The sequence below is a fragment of the Carcharhinus amblyrhynchos genome, chromosome 21 (assembly GCF_965287045.1).
Source record: "Carcharhinus amblyrhynchos chromosome 21, sCarAmb.v2.hapA, whole genome shotgun sequence".
In the NCBI taxonomy this organism is placed as follows: domain Eukaryota; kingdom Metazoa; phylum Chordata; class Chondrichthyes; order Carcharhiniformes; family Carcharhinidae; genus Carcharhinus; species Carcharhinus amblyrhynchos.
The window spans coordinates 50,095,566-50,109,888 of NC_137344.1; the positions used below are offsets into that span (position 1 = coordinate 50,095,566).

Here is a 14,323-nt window from a genome sequence, read left to right on the forward strand (position 1 = left end):
ATCTAACAATGATTGTAACATTACATTCTGCACTCTCTTGTTTCCTTCTCTATGAACAGCATGCTCTGTCTGTATAGTGCACAAGAAATCATACTTTTCACTGTGACAATAATCAAAATAAATCAAATCAAGAGTGTGTGTGTATTTGCAAGGCAGATGCAGTAAAGTGAGGAAAATGTGAAGTTATCCATTTTGGTAGCAATAATAGGAATTTAGATTATTACTTGAAGGGTGTAAATTGAGAGAGGTGGATATTCAATATCACCTGGGTGTCCTCGTGTGTCAGTAAGTCGCTATAAGTGAGCGCGCAGGTACAGCAGGCAATAAAGAAGGCAAATGGTATGTTTTCCATCAAAGCGAGAGCATTTGAGTGTAGGGATAGGGACATTTTGTTGCAATTGTATAGGACGTTGATGAGGCCATGTCTGGAATATTGTTTGCAGTTTTGGCCTCCTTATCTGAGGAAAGATGTCCTTGCTGTAGACGGAGTACAGCGAAGGTTTACCAGGCTGATTCTTGGGATGGCAGATCTTTCATATGAGGAGTGACTAAGTCAGTTAGGATTATTTATATTCATGGGTTTAGAAGAGCGAAACGGGATCTCAGAGAAACTTATAAAATTCTAACAGGGTTAGGCGAGGTAGATTCAGCAAGGATGTTCCCAATGATGGGGGAATCCAGAACTCGGGGGTCATTGTTTGAGGATAAGGGGTAAACCTTTTAGAACTGAGGTGAGGAGAAATGTCTCCACCCAGAGAGTGGTGAATGTGTGGAATTCACTACCATGGAATATAGCTGAGGCCAAAATGTTGTCAAGAAGAAATGAGATATAGCCCTTGGGCCAAAAGGATTCAAAGGATATTGGTGAGGGGGGATTAGGATATTGAATTCAATAATCAGCTATGATCAAAATGAATGGCAGAGCAGGCTTGAAGAGCTGAATGGCCTATCCCGTCTTCTAGTTTATGTATTTTTGTACATAAAAGCAGGGCTCACTCACAGAAGGGATTACAGCAAAATTTTCTATTTATTTGAACAGTCATGATGTGGAGATGTCGGCGTTGGACTCGGGTGGGCACCGTAGGAAATCTCACAACACCAGGTTAAAGTCCAACAGGTTTATTTGGAATCACAAGCTTTCGGAGCGCTGTTCACTCATCAATTTCCCCACCAGATGAAGGAGTGATGCTCCAAAAGCTCGTGATTCCAAATAAACCTATTGGACTTTAACCTGATGTTGTGAGATTTTTTACTGTTTGAACCGTGACAAAGTAAAATGCGAGTGATGAATAAACATCCACACCTTGAATTTCTGTGCGGTCTTCCCAATCTTCCTCTGTAGCTTTGGTTGAAGATAGGCAGAACCAGCAGTGAAATGACGTAAACAGTTGAAGATGGTTCGATGAGTACATGGGATTTAATGGGATTGAGGGTTATAGATAGGCCTGGTAGGTAGGGATATGATCGGCACAACTTGTGGGCCGAAGGGCCTGTTTGTGCTGTAGTGTTCTATGTTCTATGGTCATTCCTGTAATTTCTTCCATTGGAGCTACAACAGGTTAACAGGAAAGACCAAGGGAAATATTCCTCAGGAAACAGCAGATTAATCTCCTGGACCTGGACTGACTGTGAAACCAGAAGCATAATGTCATGATTGACTAAGTGATCAGTTCTGCAGATATCTTTGGTCAGGAGAGAGGGCACAGAGTCTGATTCCCTCATTGTTTGAGTTCAGTTTCTGGTTTGTCAAGTTGATGCAGTTGTCACCGATTCTTTCATATCTGAGATTTGGAATTTTTATCCTGAGATCAGTAAAGGCTGATTAATACAATATCACCAATCCAAGTCTTCCTGTTTTATGTTTCAGCTTCAAGCCGACATAAAGAAACGCATTGACAACCTGTCAGCTTCCAGTGACATCAATATTCCAATGGTTAATGTAAGTACTACGTCAGTAACAGCACCCAGAGAAATCAGAGTGCACAAAATCCAAAAACTTAGATTGTTTTACCTGGAAATTCTCAAGTAGAAAGTCACTATAAGTAGCTCCCCAGTGGCTTAATTTTTAAGATCCACAGTTTGATCTTGGTCTACAATGAGCTGTGTCTCAATAATGATACTCTTCTGTCTGGCTCAGAACATTGTGTTCAAGTCCCACACCAGAGACTTGATCACAAAAGCTAGTCACAACACTCCCATTTCAGAGGGTGTGTTGGAAATGCCAGCTGAGATTTTCTACACCCACCTCCCCACCATGTGGGTTTTCTAGTAGCGGATATGGCTGGCTTTGGCTGGCAGTGGGATACTTCTCAGTATTTGATTGGATTTGTCCATCTCATCCAGAATCGGATGTTGGACAGCAATATGATAAATTACGTTAGATCATTGGGGAGAAGGTACAAAGGAGATGTCAGGGGTAAGTTTTTCACTCAGAGGGTGGTGAGTGAGTGGAATCGGCTGCCGTCGGTGGTGGTGGAGGCGGATTCGTTAGGGTCTTTTAAGACATTTCTGAATGAGTACATTAGGGATTTAGTAGGATAGAGGGTTGTAGGTAAGCCTAGTAGGTAGAGATGTTCGGCGCAACTTGTGGGCCGAAGGGCCTGTTTGTACTGTAGATTTTCTATGTTCTATCATTTAGAAACATTTGGCCAATGGAAGGCTTCACCCATCATTCTAACCTTCTATTTTGATACGAGTTTTTAATGAGATTAATGGAGTTACATTAGGTTGTAGAGCATAAGAAGAAATAACTGTGAGAGCCCAACACATCTCATAAAGGTTTCAGGGGAGATTTACCAGCATGGTGGCCTGGGCTGGAGCATTACAGCTACAAAGAGAGGCTGGTTAGGCTTAGAACAGAGAAGACTGAAGGGGAATCTGATGGAGGTGTACAAAATTATGAGGGACATAGATAGGAAGGAACGTTTCCCCTTACTAGAGGGATCAATAATCAGGGGACATATATTTAAGGTAAGGGGCAGGGGATTTAGAGAGGATTTGAAGAAAATTTTTCACCCAGAATGGTGGGAATCTGGAACTTGCTGCCTGAAAGAGTGGTACAGGTGGGAATCCTCACAATATTATGGAGCATATATGTGAGCACTTTAACATACAAGGCTATGGACCAAGTGCTGGAAAATGGGATTAGAATAGATAGGTGCTTGAAGGCCAGCACAGACATGATGGGCTGAAGGGTCTCTTTGTGCTGTAAAAGTCCAACTTTATGTCAATGAAAGTTCGGGCAGCCTGGATCATGTTACCTTCTGGATAGATAAGGCAAGTTTGAAACATATGTCAGACATGTTTAAGGGTAATTTAGTTTTAAAATGTGAATCTTTTCCATCACAGGTGTGATACACTAACTTTATGTTTGTTTTTACTTTAAGATGGTTGTCCCTTTAATTAACTTTCTGGAAAATGAGTTTGCGTACATGGACGCCAATCTAGTAGAAGAGAATTTTCGGAGGTCAGTCACACACTCAGCTCATTAACTGTAGAAAGTAAATAACTTTAAATCTGAAATTGACACAGAAGCTACTGGGAATACACAGCAGGTCAGAAAGTTTCAATACCGGTTATATCGAGTGTAGAACTTCAACAGAGCTGCGGACTGAGAAATCATCTCAGCCTTCAGGTCTGGTGGAAGGTCACAGGAACCTGCCTAAAACAGTGTATCAGGACCAGGGATTGGTACACCCAGTGTGATTTACTGTCTGCTCATATTAATAAACGGAAAAACTGCAGGAGATGCGAAGTACTGGCATCAAAACAGTATGTTGTTGACTATCTCAACCCAAATATAGAATTTTGGAAGCCATTGATTAAGGACAGGCCATTCCGTCAGGTTTTAACAGGGCAGTAAATAGGTGTTGACTAGCTCGGATTGATAACAACTTCAATAGTTAATGTCAGAATCACAGTTAGTCTATTTGGTTGCATTTGGCCCTAGATAACCCTTGTTTGTAAACTCTCTCGTGGTTTCACCATCTGCCTATCTCTGTAACCTCCTTCAGAACTACAATCTACCTCCAAATCTAGTCTCTCGCGCTCCCTGATTCACATCCTCAGCCGCCAAGGCCCTAAGCTTTGGAACTCCCTTCCCCAAAACTCGGGTCACTCTCTGCACATTCTCCGTCTGCGTGGGTTTCCTCCGGGTGCTCTGGTTTCCTCCCACACTCCAAAGATGTGCCGGTCAGGTGGATTATCCATGCTAAATTGCCCCTTAGTGTCCAAAGATGTGAAGTTTAGATAGATTAGCCATGGGAAATGTGTGGGGTTACGGGGATAGGGCAGGGGAGAGGGCCTCGGGGGGGGTGTTCTTTCAGACAGTTGGTGTAGACTCGATGGCTGAATGGCCTCTTTTGCACTCCAGGGATTCTGTGAAAAGGAAACTCACAGGAATCATGTTCTCCATCAAATTAAGTTACTTCCCTATCTATCTCTATCCTCCTTTATGATGCTCCTTACAATTTAACAAAGACTTTGGTCATCTGTCCCACTAACTCCTTATGTGATTCACGGTCAATTTTGGTTTGGTAATATTCCTGTAAAGTGCTCTGCTACATTTCGTTATCATAAACTTGGGTTATTTTTGCTGATAGGGAGCTGATATTGGCCAGTTTCACCCTCCTTCAGTAGTCTGGGTCTTATTGGAGCAGGATTGAGTAATGAGAGGTTGGAGAGGAGCAAGAAGGCCCCGACCTTTGGTACTTCCCTCCATCGAGACAGAGGCTTCCCTCCACACTGCAGGGAGGAGAGACAGAAATATTAATCAAAATGTCAGACATGTTATTCCCTTGTGGTTTGTTCTTTCTCGATATTGATATAATTTAATTTCTCATCCAAACAAACTGGGCCCCTCAAGCCTGCACTGCCGTTCAGTAAGATCGTGGCTGATCTGATTTTAACCTCAACTCCACATTCCTGCCTATTCCCGATAACCTTTCACCCCCTTGTTAATCAAGAATCTATCAGCTCAGCCTTCAAAATATTCAACACTCTGCTTCCATTGCCTTTGAGAAAGAGTTCCAAAGACTAATGACCCTCTGGGAAAAATAAATCTCTTCCCATATCTGTCTTAAATGGGTGACCCCTTACTTTTAAACAGTGACCCCTAGTTCAAGATTCTCCCACAAGAGGAACCATCCTCTCCACATCCAACCTATCAATACCCCCCAGGATCTTAAAGCCTTTGGTAAAGTGATCTGTTACTCTTTTAAACTCATAGATACAAACCGAACTTCCCCACTAAGACAACCACCCATTCCTGGTATGAGTTTAGCAAACATTGCCTGAACTGCTTCTAACACATTTACATCCTTTAATAAGGAGACTAGTACTGTACACAATACTCCTGATGTGGCCTCACCCATGCTCTGTACAACTGAAACATAACTTCCATATTTTTGTATCAATTCCCCTCACAATAAACAGGAGCATTCGATTAGCTTTCCTAATTAATTACTTGCTGTACCTGCATACTAAGCTTTGTGATTCATGGACTAAGACACCCAGATTCCTCTATACTCAGAGCTCTCTAATCTCTCACCACTTAAATAATAAACCTTTTTATTCTTCCTGCCAAAATGGACAATTTCACATTTGCCCAGGTTTTACTCCATTTGCCAGAGTTTTGTCCATTCACTTAACTTATTATGAGCCTTTGCAGCCTCCATACAGTCCTCTTCACAATTCACTTTCCTAACTATCTTTGTGTCATAAGCAAATTTAGCAACGATTTATTCGGTCCCTTTACCCTCTGTTATGATCCAACAAGAACTTCCCTTTCTCAAATCACCCTTTTCCCTCACCACCCATTCTTGTGCCCTTTATGGTTGACACCAAAGATGTGCAGGTGAGTTAGATTGGCCATCACAGATATGTAGAATTACAGGGATAGGGCTCAGGGATGGGCCCGAGTAAGATGTTCTTTCAGAGGGTCAGTGCACACTCGATGGGCCAAATGGCCTCCTTCTGCACTGAAGGTGATTCTATGGAATGCCCAGTGCTTTCCACATAGAACCCTTATAGCAACAGACAGGAACACAGGAACAGACCAATCAGCTGCTCAATCTATAGAACCTGTACAACACAGAAGGAGGCCATTCAGCCCATTGAGTCTACACCAAAAAAAATCCCACCCAGGCCCCATCCTCGCAACTCCACATATTTAATCCCCCTGACATTAAGGATCTATGTGTGACCTGTTTATCCACTCCACCCATCTGTTTCAGTTCCATAACTCTTCATATCTTAATCTATCAATCTTAGTTTTGACATTTTGATTTGATTTACTCTGGCCAGCTTTTTAGAGCAAATTTCCATCACCTCAGATGCTCTCAGCCATTGAGTCCGAGACAAAGTCCGAGATTTGAAGGCATTCGTAGCAATTGACTGTATCTTTTCTCACAGCCTTCTAGGTTTTCTTTGGACAGACGTACTTAAGATCATCTACTCGACTTCACATCATAGCAATGTTTCTCAGAGGTTTCATATGAAGCTAAAGGATACTTTGAAGGTGAGATTTTCTGATTAATTGGGAGTAAGTGTAATATGAAGATTGGTGCTTAAGATTACAAAGTTCTCCCTATTATGGATCAGACAGACACTGTTAGCTGTCGTCACATTCTACTTGTGATGACAATTTGCCTTGAAGGAATGTATTTGAGCCATGTTCTTGTGCAGGATCTGTTGTAACAATTTTATGCAGTTGGAGCCATTCTGTCTACTGGCATCATGTATTGTTGCTGCAGCAGCATAATTGCTTCTAATGACTAGAATATTGGTCGTAGTCTGAACTAATGCTGTTCTGCTATTTTCCTCAAGGCTTGATTGAGATGGTTGGCAGGTATGGTCATGTGATGAGGAAGCTAGGTTAACACAGAATATTCAAGCTTAGATGCTGCTTTTAGAATTGAGAGAGTAGAGTGTCTCTCTTTTCCTCCTTCTGAACTTGGAGACTAGAATCTGCCAGGAGATTACTTTCTTTCTTGGAAATTCTATTGTACAAGACTGGATCTTTCTCTGAAAGTTGCTGTTTTGGAAATTACTGTCTGGATATCTGTCCAGCATCACATGAGTATACTTGCTTTTGTGCTAACTAATTCTGTGAAAGGGTGAATGTCTATGGGGTATTGCTTTAAATTGGAACAACAGAGAGAGCTAGCTGTTAAGGATGATACTTTGCCATGTCTGAGTATATTAATTAGCAAAAGTTATGTTGCTTCTTTTTGTTATATTCTTTGATCTTAAATAAAGTTTGTTTTGGTAAAAGCTTCCTGGTGGATCACTTGAATTATACCTGGAGTGAAACATCTTACAGGGGGAGGGGGTGTGTGTGGGTGTGTGGAGAGTGGAGGGGGTGGATCAGCACAAAGATCCTCGTTAAGGGGAAGTCATGTCTGACAAATTTATTGGAGTTCTATGAGGATGTGTCTAGGGTGGTGGATAGAGGAGACCCGGTGGATGTGGTCTTTCTTGATTTTCAGAAGGCATTTGACAAGGTACCTCACAAGAGGTTATTGCAGAAGGTAAGGGGGCATGGAGTTGGGGGTAGGGTGTTAGCGTGGATAGAGGATTGGTTGTCAAATAGGAGGCAGAGAGTGGGGGTTAATGGTGCTATTCGGATTGGCAGTTGGTGACTAGTGGAGTGCCCCAGGGGTCGGTGCTGGGGCCTCAGCTATTTACCATTTATATAGATGATCTGGAGGAGGGAACCGAGTGTATGGTGTCGGAATTTGCTGATGACACCAAGATTGGGGGAACGGCAAATTGCGCGGAGGGTGTGGAGAGTCTGCAGAAGGATCTAGATAGGCTGGGCGAATGGGCCAGGAACTGGCAAATGGAATTTAATGTTGGCAAGTGCGAGGTGGTCCACTTTGGTAGGAATAATGGTAGGAAGGACTACTTCTTACGTGGCAAAAAACTGCAGCATGCGACGGTGCAGAGGGACCTCGGGGTCCTTGTGCATGAGTCGCAAAAACCCAGCCTACAGGTGCAGCAGGTGGTCAGGAAGGTGAATGGGATGCTGGCCTTCATAGCAAGGGGGATTGAATATAAAAGTAGGGAGGTCTTGCTGCGGCTGTATAGGGCACTGGTGAGGCAGCAGCTGGAGTACTGTGTGCAGTTTTGGTCGCTGCACTTACGCAAGGATATTTTGGCCTTGGAGGGAGTGCAGAGAAGGTTTACTAGGCTGATACCGGAGTTGAGGGGGTTGAGCTATGAGGAGAGGCTGAATAAACTAGGCTTGTACTCGTTAGAGTTTAGAAGAATGAGGGGAGATCTCATTGAGACGTATAAGATGATGAATGGGATGGATAGGATAGAGGTGGAGAGACTCTTCCCGCTCAGAAAGGACAGTAGGACTAGGGGGCACAGCCTCAAGATAAAGGGGGTGCGGTTTAGAACGGAGTTGAGGAGGAACTTCTTCACTCAAAGGGTGGTGAATCTCTGGAATTCTCTGCCCGTTGAAGTGGTGGAGGCTGCCTCGCTAAATATTTTTAAGACGCGGGTTGATGGGTTTTTGATAAGCGAGGGGATTAAGGGTTATGGGGAGAGGGCGGGAATGTGGAACTGATCCACGACAGATCAGCCATGATCTTATTGAACGGTGGGGCAGGCTCAAAGGGCTAGATGGCCTCCTCCTGCTCCTATTTCTTATGTTCTTATGAATTTGGGCAGGATTTTCTGGTTTTGGATGGAGCGCGGCCAGAATTTCCCACCCATTATTACACTATCTCTGGGTGGTAAAAATCCTCTCATTATTCTCACCACCCCCCCCAAACTTTTTTTAATATTTTTTTAAACTTGTGTGGCCTCTGGGATTTGAAACAGCCCTTCACCACACTAGTAAATAACCTACTTAATAGAACATAGAACATAGAACATAACAGCACAGAACAGGCCCTTCGGCCCACGATGTTGCGCCGACCAGTTACAAAAACAATGACCCACTAGCCTATACCAATCCCTTTTCGTCCATAAACCTATCCACAGATCTCTTAAACGCCCCCAAACTAGGCGCATCTACAACTGCAGCAGGCAGGGCATTCCAATCCCTCACCACCCGCTGGGTAAAGAACCTACCCCTGACATCCGTCCTGTAGCTACCCCCCCTTAATTTGGCTCAGTTTTGAAAGTTCTTTTCCATCATTCTGTAAAATGCAATGAGAAAATGCAGTAGGTTTCTATTTGATGTCTGTCCTCAGCGCACGGTGATCCAGACCGATTTCAATGCAAAATTTAAAGCAAGCCAATTCTAGAAAATAAACATTGTAATCTCCCTACCTCAGAGCCAGAAGGTCTGGGTTTAAGTCGCAGGGATTGATGGTTAAGGAAGGTACATTTATAACACTGCTGAACTGGGGCAGCACGGTGGCACAGTAGTTAGCACTGTTGCCTCACAATGCCAGGAACCCGGGTTCAATTCTTGACTTGAGTCATTGTCTGTGTGTGTGGAGTTTGCACATTCTCCCCATGTCGGTGTGGGTTTCCTCCGGGTGCTCCGGTTTCCTCCCACAGTCCAAAGATGTGCGGGTTAGTGTAAATTCTCCCTCAGTGTACCCAAGGTGCAGGAGTGTGGTGACTAGGGGATTTTTACAGTGAGTTCATTGCAGTCTCAATGTAAGCCTTTTTGTGACTAACAAAAAAAACGTAAAAAAAAGACTGGCTGAGTATCGATTTGCAAATCTTTCCAAATACACCTGGTGGTAAGAGCAGAGAAACTCCTGCTCTGCCACACTTGATGTGGAGTGAAGCCCCTTGAGCTCAAAGCTCGGGAATTGCTAGCTATGGAAATGGTCAAAGAGAATTGGAATACATTAATGTAATAACCATTGATTTATCAGATAATAACCAGTGTAAACTGGTCATCAGCCCCGGATGATGAATATTATGGGATTTCGTCAATACCAAGACCTGGCTGGTTGGTAACAGTCCAAATAACTGTAGTAGCTACATGAACAGAGATAAATTTCCTTGAAATATCTGAAAGCATTTTAATAGATTGGTTACCTGGAAGTATGAAATCAGAATGATTATAGCGCAGAAGAAGGCCACTTGGCCCATCATATCCATGTCAGCTCTCTGCAAGAGCAACTCAGCTAGTCAGCATAGCAGAAACCCCAAGGTATATCATGAATTTAAGACTGTACTTCAACTATTTTTTAATTGGCATTAGTCTGAGGATAAGGTGCTTCACTCCAGGTGTGATTCCATTGACACACTAGGAAGCTTTTGTCAAAACAAACTTTATTTTTAGCAATACAGTTGAAACACAAGAGATTAATTAGCTTAACCTTTACCAGTTGAAATACTTAAACATGACATGATACAATTCTTAACTGCTAAAGTATCTCTATTAGTTCCAATTTAAGTAATATTCCTCACAGACTTAAACTCCTCTTCAAAGTCAGTTAGCAGACAATACAGGCTTGCACTTGGGCTGCCAGTACTCAAGCCTCCAGAACACATCTGGAGAGATATACAGAGACACCTGTCTTCTGACACTCAAATAGCAACCCCCAGAGAGAGAGGGGGAAATACCTCCTGATCCTTGCAGATTCAAGCGGAAACTACCTGCTTATCTCTGTAAGCTTGGTCCTGTCCATTCGCATGACTCTGCCTTTTACCTAATTCAACCATACTCTGAAACCCCAAGAGAAAACCAAAAATAAACAAAAAATGCAGCACTTCAGATTAAAACAAACACCCCATTGTCTGGGATCAATTATTCTTCTGCATCCTCAGTATGTGGGCTGCCTGGAATAGCTAATTTGGCACTGTAAACAGAGCTGAATTTTATACATACCCCTCACAAGAAACATGACACAAATACATTCCTTAAAGGCACAGTATTGTCACACACTCCTCTGTCCTTTCCCCTTAGCCCTGTACATATTTTTTCTTCAGGTGCTTATTCAATACCCTTTTTATTCCATGGGTTTTAACTTTGTTAACAAGCCTGTTATGTGCCACTTTATCAAATGTGTTTTGAAAGTTCTAGGAACACTGCATCAACTATGTTACCCTCATCAATCCTCTCTGCTAACCTCATGAGTAAACTCAAATCAAGTTAATTAAACATGATTTTCCTTGAACAAATCCATGCCGGTTTCCTTAATGAACCCTCACTTGTCCAAGTTGTCCCAGATTATTGTTTCTAAATGTTTCATAAGAACATAAGAAATAGGAGCAGGAGTAGGCCATCTAGCCCTTCAAGCCTGCCCCGCCATTCAATAAGATCATGGCTGATCTGTCATGGCTCAGTTCCACATTCCCACCCTCTCCCCATAACCCTTAATCCCCTCGCTTATCAAAAACCCATCAACCCGCGTCTTAAAAATATTTAGCGAGGCAGCCTCCACCACTTCAACGGGCAGAGAATTCCAGAGATTCACCACCCTTTGAGTGAAGAAGTTCCTCCTCAACTCCGTTCTAAACCGCCCCCCCTTTATCTTGAGACTGTGCCCCCTAGTCCTACTGTCCTTTCTGAGCCGGAAGAGTCTCTCCACCTCTATCCTATCCATCCCATTCACCATCTTATATGTCTCAATGAGATCTCCCCTCATTCTTCTAAACTCTTAACGAGTACAAGCCTAGTTTATTCAGCCTCTCCTCATAGCTCAACCCCCTCAACTCCGGTATCAGCCTAGTGAACCTCCTCTGCACTCCCTCCAAGGCCAAAATATCCTTGCATAAGTGCGGCGACCAAAACTGCACACAGTACTCCAGCTGCGGCCTCACCAGTGCCCTGTACAGCTGCAGCAAGACCTCCCTACTTTTATATTCAATCCCCCTTGCTATGAAGGCCAGCATCCCATTTGCCTTCCTGACCACCTGCTGCACCTGCAAGCTGGGTTTTTGCGACTCATGCACAAGGACCCCAAGGTCCCTCTGCACCGTCGCATGCTGCAGTTTTTCGCCATGTAAGTAATAGTCCTTCCTACCATTATTCCTACCAAAGTGGACAACCTCACATTTGCCAACATTAAATTCCATTTGCCAGTTCCTGGCCCATTCACCCAGCCTATCTAGATCCTTCTGCAGACTCTCCACACCCTCCGTGCAATTTGCCGTTCCACCAATCTTGGTGTCATCAGCAAATTTCGACACCATACACTTGGTTCCCTCCTCTAGATCATCTATATAAATGGTAAATAGCTTCCCCACCACAAAGGTCAAACTAACTAGCCAGAAGTTTCTAGGATTATCCTTGTACCCATTTTTGAACAAGGGTCTAACATTTGAAACTCTGTACTCCTCTGGCACCATAGGACTCTTAAATCGGCCTCGCAGGTGGAGGATGTGGTCAAGAAGGCGTATGGTGTACCAGCCTTCATTAATCGAGGGATTGAGTTTAGGAGTCGGGAGATAATGCTGCAACTTTATAAGACCCTTGTCAGACCCCACTTGGAGAACTGTGTGCAGTTCTGGTCGCCTCACTACAGGAAGGATGTGGAAGCTATTGAAAGGGTGCAGAGGAGATTTACAAGGATGTTGCCTGGATTGGGAGGCATGCCTTATGAAGATAGGTTGAGGGAGCTAGGTCTCTTCTCCCTGGAGAGACGAAGGTTGAGAGGCGACCTGATAGAGGTTTATAAAATGTTGAGAGGAATAGAAAGGGTGGATTCTCGGAGGCTATTTCCCAGGGCTGAAATGGTCGCTACGAGAGGACACACCCCAAAGATGTGCTCTTAGGCTGATTGGTGTAACAAATTGTCACTAAACTATTCTCCCCTGAATCTGGTTTCCAATGGGGGTACCATACGCATACACACGGGTCAAGGTAGGTGTAGGAAAATGCTTTGTTAAGATGGTGGCGCGGGTTCGTTGGGCCGAAGGGCCTGTTTCCCATGCTGGGTTGTTCTTTGTTTAAGGTGCTGGGGAGCAGGTACAGAGGAGATGTCAGGGGTAAGTTTTTCACTCAGAGGGTGGTGAGTGAGTGGAATCGGCTGCCATCGGTGGTGGTGGAGGCGAACTTGCTGGGGTCTTTTAAGAGACTTCTGGATGAGTATATGGGACTTAATGGGTTTGAGAGTTACAGATAGGCCTGGTAGGTATGGATATGATCAGTGCAACTTGTGGGCCGAAGGGCCTGTTTGTGCTGTAGTGTTCTATGTTCTATATTTCTGTATTTAAGGATCGTAATATTTCAGCCAGTACATCTGCAAACATTAACCAGTAACTTGTTTAACAAGTTAAACAAACTTCCATTACAACTGGCATCTTCCAAAACTTGGAGACCATTGTTAGTTTGACTCTGGAGATGGTGGTGTTCGACTCTGGTATCACCACAGCTCAGAGGCCCTTCCTCAGCCCCTGACACTGTCTGAGTTTCTTTTGTTTCAGAATCTGCAGATTTGTTTTTACGGAGATGGAAATGGTTTACCGATGGAGCAACTGGAGACACCCGCTTACAAGGTGAGAATTACAATCCTTGTTTGTTAGATTCTCAAATATGTTAAGATATTGTAACAACGAAACATATATACATGCACACGTGGCGAGACATGTAGAGATGCAGATCAATAGGTATGGAAACAGACAAGATTCAGAATTACAAATATAAAGATTCTCACCGTTTCATATACAGATGCCCAGGAGCGGGCAGGCAGAAGGGGTGGCCATAAAGTCAGGCACCATGGTAATCTGTGCCCATCACTTACTGACTGCATCACATAGTGTATAAGATGTTGAGATGCATTGATTGGGTGGATTCTCGGAGGCTATTTCCCAGGGCTGAAATGGTCGCTACGAGAGGACACAGGTTTAAGGTGCTGGGGAGCAGGTACAGAGGAGATGTCAGGGGTAAGTTTTTCACTCAGAGGGTGGTGAGTGAGTGGAATCGGCTGCCGTCGGTGGTGGTGGAGGCGAACTCGCTGGGGTCTTTTAAAAGACTTCTGGATGAGTACATGGGATTTAATAGGATTGAGGGTTATAGGTAAGCCTAGTCGGTAGAGATAAGATTGGTGCAACTTGTGGGCCGAAGGGCCTGTTTGTGCTGTAGTTTTTCTATGATTCTAGTCCACCCTTGCTCTGGCCAATGGCTACTAAGGGCCATTGGTATTTTACTCATGATGAGAGATCACATGACCTCTGGCCTCTTAGCAGGCTGGAAACATGAGCTCCTGCTTTGGACACCTTGCTCAATAGCATTCCCTGCACCTTCTCCACACTATCGGTGTCGAGTATAGGGCTAACGGGAGGACTTTGAATAGTGTGGATGAACAGAGGGATCTAGGTGTGTGTGTACATAGATCCCTGAAAGTTGGGAATCAAGTAGATAAGGTTGTCAAGAAGGCGTACGGTGTCTTGGCGTTTATTG

At 43.8% G+C, this 14,323-nt stretch overlaps 1 protein-coding gene across 3 annotated transcripts in view; it reads left to right on the plus strand.

The window, feature by feature from the left end:
- Nucleotides 1-14,323, plus strand: part of unc13d (unc-13 homolog D (C. elegans)) — a 161,131-nt gene that overhangs the window by 128,012 nt on the left and 18,796 nt on the right. For all 3 annotated transcript variants that reach the window (XM_080209138.1, XM_080209139.1, XM_080209140.1), the window contains 4 exons: nucleotides 1,868-1,939; nucleotides 3,387-3,466; nucleotides 6,412-6,517; nucleotides 13,348-13,419. In XM_080209138.1, the coding sequence (XP_080065264.1) occupies nucleotides 1,868-1,939; nucleotides 3,387-3,466; nucleotides 6,412-6,517; nucleotides 13,348-13,419 (330 nt within the window). The remainder of the gene's footprint in view (nucleotides 1-1,867; nucleotides 1,940-3,386; nucleotides 3,467-6,411; nucleotides 6,518-13,347; nucleotides 13,420-14,323) is intronic.